The 4,638-nt window shown below is 49.6% G+C and overlaps 1 protein-coding gene across 1 annotated transcript; it reads left to right on the top strand.

Annotated features, from left to right (window-relative positions):
* The first annotated feature begins 1,927 nt into the window (after positions 1 to 1,927).
* Positions 1,928 to 3,882, top strand: LOC311122696 (geranylgeranyl pyrophosphate synthase-like). The gene is made up of 3 exons (XM_084197030.1): positions 1,928 to 2,088; positions 2,164 to 2,379; positions 2,489 to 3,882. The coding sequence occupies exons 1-3, from the start codon at positions 1,945 to 1,947 to the stop codon at positions 2,888 to 2,890; spliced, it is 762 nt and encodes a 253-aa protein (XP_084053156.1). The 5' UTR covers positions 1,928 to 1,944; the 3' UTR covers positions 2,891 to 3,882.
* Positions 3,883 to 4,638: the final 756 nt, after the last annotated feature.

Raw genomic sequence — 4,638 nt, 5'->3', positions numbered from 1 at the left:
CGCTTGCAAAGGCAAGGGTCGTGGGTTTGATTCCCGCTGGGGCCACTCGTATGGAAAATGCATGCACACAGGACTAAGTCGCTTTGGATAACAAAATGTCTGCTTAATGGCGAATGTTTACTTTCTACTGCATTTTACATTTTAGTCATTTAGCGGGCGATCTTATCCAGAGCGACTTACAGTTAGTGCATTCTTCTTTAAGATGGCTAGGTGAGACAGCACATCACAATCATATCAAGTACATTTTCCCTCAAAGTGTTTATCAGCAAAGTCAATGCTAGTGGGAAAATACTAATGCCTTTTTTTTGGGGGGGGGGGGGCTTCGGGGGCGCCGTGAGTTATTTAAGATTATCTTCAGAGGTAGGGATTTAGACGTTTTCGGAAGATGGGCAGGGACTCCACTGTCGTGACTTTAGTGGGAAGCTGGTTCCTCCATTGGGGTGCCAGGACAGAGAAGAGCTTTGACTGGGCTGAACGGTCTCTGCCTTCCTGTAGAGGTGGGAGGGCCAAGAGACCAGTGGTAGTAGAACGGAGTGCTCAGGTTGGGGTGTAGGGTTTGAGCATAGCCTGAAGGTAGGGAGGGGCAGTTCCTCTTGCTGTTCCGTAGGTAAGCACCATGGTCTTGTAGTGGATGCAAGCTTCGACTGGAAGCCAGTGGAGTGTGGGAGGAGCGGGGTGACATGGAAGAACTTGGGAAGGTTGAACACCAGGCGGGCTGCAGCGTTCTGGATAAGTTGCAGGTGTTTGATGGCATAAGCAGAGAACCCAGCCTACAGAGTTGCAGTTATCCAGACGGGAGATGACAAGTGCCTGGATTAGGACCTGCGCCGCTTCCTGTGTGAGGAAGGGTCGTACTCTACGGATGTTGTAGAGCATGAACCTGCAGGAGCGGGTTACTGCTTTGATGTTTGCAGAGAACGACAGGGTGTTGTCCAGGGTCACGCCAAGATTATTTTGCAGTCTGGGAGGGGGACACCGTGGAATTGTCAACCATGATGGAGAGGTCTTGGAGCGGGCAGGCGTTCCCCGGGAGGAAGACCAGCTATGTCTTGTTGAGCTTGAGGTGGTGGACTGACATCCAAGCTGAGATATCTGCCAGGCACACAGAGATGCCACCTGGGTGTCAGAAGGGGGGAAGGAGAAATGTACTTGTGTCATCCACATAGTAATGATAGGAGAGACCATGTGAGGATATGACGGAGCAGAGTGACTTGGTGTATAGAGAGAATAGGAGAGGGCCTAGAACCGAGCCCTGGGGGACACCAGTAGTGAGAGTACATGGTGCAGACACAGATCCTCTCCACGTCACCTGGTAGGAGCGACCTGCCAGGTATGATGTAATCCAGGAGTGTGCAGAGCCTGAGACACCCAGCCCTGAGAGGGTGGAGGATCTGATGGTTCACGGTGTCGAAGGCAGCGGAAATATCTAGGAGGATGAGGAGAACACCCTACACAGAGCAGAGCTCCATATTCTCTGTCTGTCTGCCTCAGTGAATCTCAAATCTCTCCCTCCCACACAGTGCTGCCTTGTCAGTTAGCTCCCCCTGCTGGAGAATAGCTGTAGCACAGCATGGCTGAACTAACTCTGCTGTGGAGAGTGTGCAAAGCTGTCATCAAGGCAAAGGGTGGCTATTTGAAGAATGTCAAATATAAAATATGGTTTGATTTGTTTAACACTATTTTTGGTTACTAGATGATTCCATATGTGTTAGTTCTGATGTCTTCACTATTATTCTACAATGTAGAAAATAGTAAAAATAAAGAAAAACCTTTTAATAAGTAGGTGTGTCCAAACTTTTGACTGGTACTGTATATATATATATATATCTCACACACACAAAACAAATTATGAATTAAATGAATTATTACACATCTTAAACAGCTGTGAGAGAAACGAAATTAAAATGTCTCCTCTCTGTGTAGGTGATCATAGAGGTGACTGAGATGCTGCACAACGCCAGTCTCCTGATAGATGACATCGAGGACAGTTCTACACTGAGGAGAGGGTTCCCTGTAGCCCACAGCATCTATGGAGTCCCCTCTGTTATCAACTCTGCCAACTACGTCTACTTCCTGGGACTGGAGAAGGTGATTTGGTTGATATTTTTTTGATCAGCGGGTTCACTAGACAGCGTTATAACGCTATGTGTTATTTGTTTTTAGGTGCTGACCCTGGATCACCCCGAGGCGGTACGTGTGTTCACCAGACAGCTGTTGGAGCTGCACCGTGGCCAGGGCCTTGATATCCACTGGAGAGACACCTACACGTGCCCCACAGAGAGCCAGTACCGCACCATGGTCCTCCAGAAGACAGGGGGCCTGTTCGGCCTGGCCGTAGGGCTCATGCAGCTGTTCTCTGGTTGGAAACGAGACCTTAAGGTAGATACATTCTTATTTTGTTGCTCTTATTTTTCAACACTAGCAATTTCATTTTCTAAACTTCTTTATGAAAACCTTTTCATGTGATTTGACCTTTTGAACCCTCCAGCCCCTCCTGGACACGTTAGGGCTCTTCTTCCAGATCAGAGACGACTACGCCAACCTGAACTCAGCGGAGTACAGCGAGAACAAGTCCTTCTGTGAGGACCTGACGGAGGGGAAGTTCTCCTTCCCCACCATCCACGCCATCTGGTCCCGTCCTGAGAGCACTCAGGTCCAGAACATCCTGAGACAGAGGACGGAGAACGTGGACATTAAGAAGTACTGTGTGGACTACCTGGAGAAGGTGGGCTCCTTCGCCTACACCAGAGAGACCCTGAGAGGGCTGGAGGCCGAGGCATACCGCCTTATCACGGATCTGGGGGGAAACCCTGAACTGGAGGGGTTGGTGAAACACCTCAGTAAGATGTTTAGAGAGCCTGAGGCTAAGGCTAGGCCTAAAGAGGACTGACCACGTAAACACTTACCAAACAGTCACCGGGAGCCTGAGGCTAAGGCTAGGCCTAAAGAGGACTGACCACGTAAACACTTACCAAACAGTCACCGTGAGCCTGAGGCTAAGGCTAGGCCTAAAGAGGACTGACCACGTAAACACTTACCAAACAGTTACACGCCTGTCAAACATCTCACCCACATGCACCGTGAGCCTGAGGCTAAGGCTAGGCCTAAAGAGGACTGACCACGTACACACTTACCAAACAGTTACACGCCTGTCAAACATCTCACCCACATGCACCGGGAGCCTGAGCCAGGGATGGGCAACTGGCTGCCCGCCAAAGGCCCTCAGATCAATCAGTCTAGCCACACAGATTACTGACATCATATTCACTACACTGACACACAGCTGTGTTATGCAGCCCCCCCCCCCGAGCATGACAACCATACCAAACCAACTCACAGCTATGCTTCACAAACCTTGGCTTTCTAGTACTCTAGACAAATTGCGAACAAAGCACAGCACATATATTATATATATATATCATTATAAATATGGAGAAGAGATCTGTTCATCACATGACCTGTCTCTACAAAAACTAGAAAAAAATGTAAGTCTTACTTGCAGCTTACAAAAGTTTTCAAATGTGTTCCATTTCAATACCAAGTGGAAATTGGTTCCGGCTTTAGTGTTTTTAGTGAGGTGTAGAAGGAAATATGAGGTCGGATTTCTGAGGATGATGATGATGATGCCAGAGTGATGTTTGCTATTTGGTACATATTAGATGAATTAATGGATACTCTGTTCTACGAATGTGTTTGGTTATTGTCCACTGCCTTTACCTAAAGTTTAGTGACTCCAGATGTTTCACCTGCAACCCGTCATAGCAACACGTTCTCTATTTTATTACACTTGTTTACGTTGATACGGTATATTGCAAATGGCTACTATGTAACAAACGTGAATTGATTGAATAAAACCTTTTTGACGAAAAATGGCATTTAATTTATTTTGGGCTGGATTCAAACCTTATCGCAGGAGTATCGCTGAAGATCCGCGTTATAGCTTGATTGAAATTTAAAGACGATGTTCCCCAGCTGCATGTCGGCTCAATCGGAAATTACCTTTTACATTTTTAACGCAGATCTTTCGCGATACGAATTGAATCCAGCTCTCAGCCAGGATAGTCCTCCCTGCTACTGTTTTCCAGGGATCCTCCCAACCAAACCGGTCTCTGCTACGCCAGGCCTGAGGCTAGGGGGATGCGTCCCAACCAGACCAGTCTCTGCTACGCCAGGCCTGAGGCTAGGGGGATGCGTCCCAACCAGACCAGTCTCTGCTACGCCAGGCCTGAGGCTAGGGGGATGCGTCCCAACCAGACCGGTCTCTGCTACGCCAGGCCTGAGGCTAGGGGGATGCGTCCCAACCAGACCAGTCTCTGCTACGCCAGGCCTGAGGCTAGGGGGATGCGTCCCAACCAGACCGGTCTCTGCTACGCCAGGCCTGAGGCTAGGGGGATGCGTCCCAACCAGACCAGTCTCTGCTACGCCAGGCCTGAGGCTAGGGGGATCCTCCCAACCAGACCGGTCTCTGCTACGCCAGGCCTGAGGCTAGGGGGATGCGTCCCAACCAGACCGGTCTCTGCTACGCCAGGCCTGAGGCTAGGGGGATGCGTCCCAACCAGACCGGTCTCTGCTACGCCAGGCCTGAGGCTAGGGGGATGCGTCCCAACCAGACCAGTCTCTGCTACGCCAGGCCTGAGG

Source organism: Coregonus lavaretus (genome assembly GCF_964263955.1).
Source record: "Coregonus lavaretus genome assembly, contig: HAP1_SCAFFOLD_505, whole genome shotgun sequence".
In the NCBI taxonomy this organism is placed as follows: domain Eukaryota; kingdom Metazoa; phylum Chordata; class Actinopteri; order Salmoniformes; family Salmonidae; genus Coregonus; species Coregonus lavaretus.
The sequence above is the reverse complement of the archived record's forward strand: the minus strand, read 5'-3'. Positions and strand labels throughout refer to the sequence as shown.

Bases quoted from the DNA above. Each gene is read 5' to 3' on its own strand.
- LOC311122696 (XM_084197030.1), top strand. From the start codon at position 1,945: ATGCTGCACAACGCCAGTCTCCTGATAGATGACATCGAGGACAGTTCT. The intron at 2,089-2,163 runs GTGATTTGGTTG...ATTTGTTTTTAG, and splicing joins ACTTCCTGGGACTGGAGAAG to GTGCTGACCCTGGATCACCC. The intron at 2,380-2,488 runs GTAGATACATTC...TGAACCCTCCAG, and splicing joins GTTGGAAACGAGACCTTAAG to CCCCTCCTGGACACGTTAGG.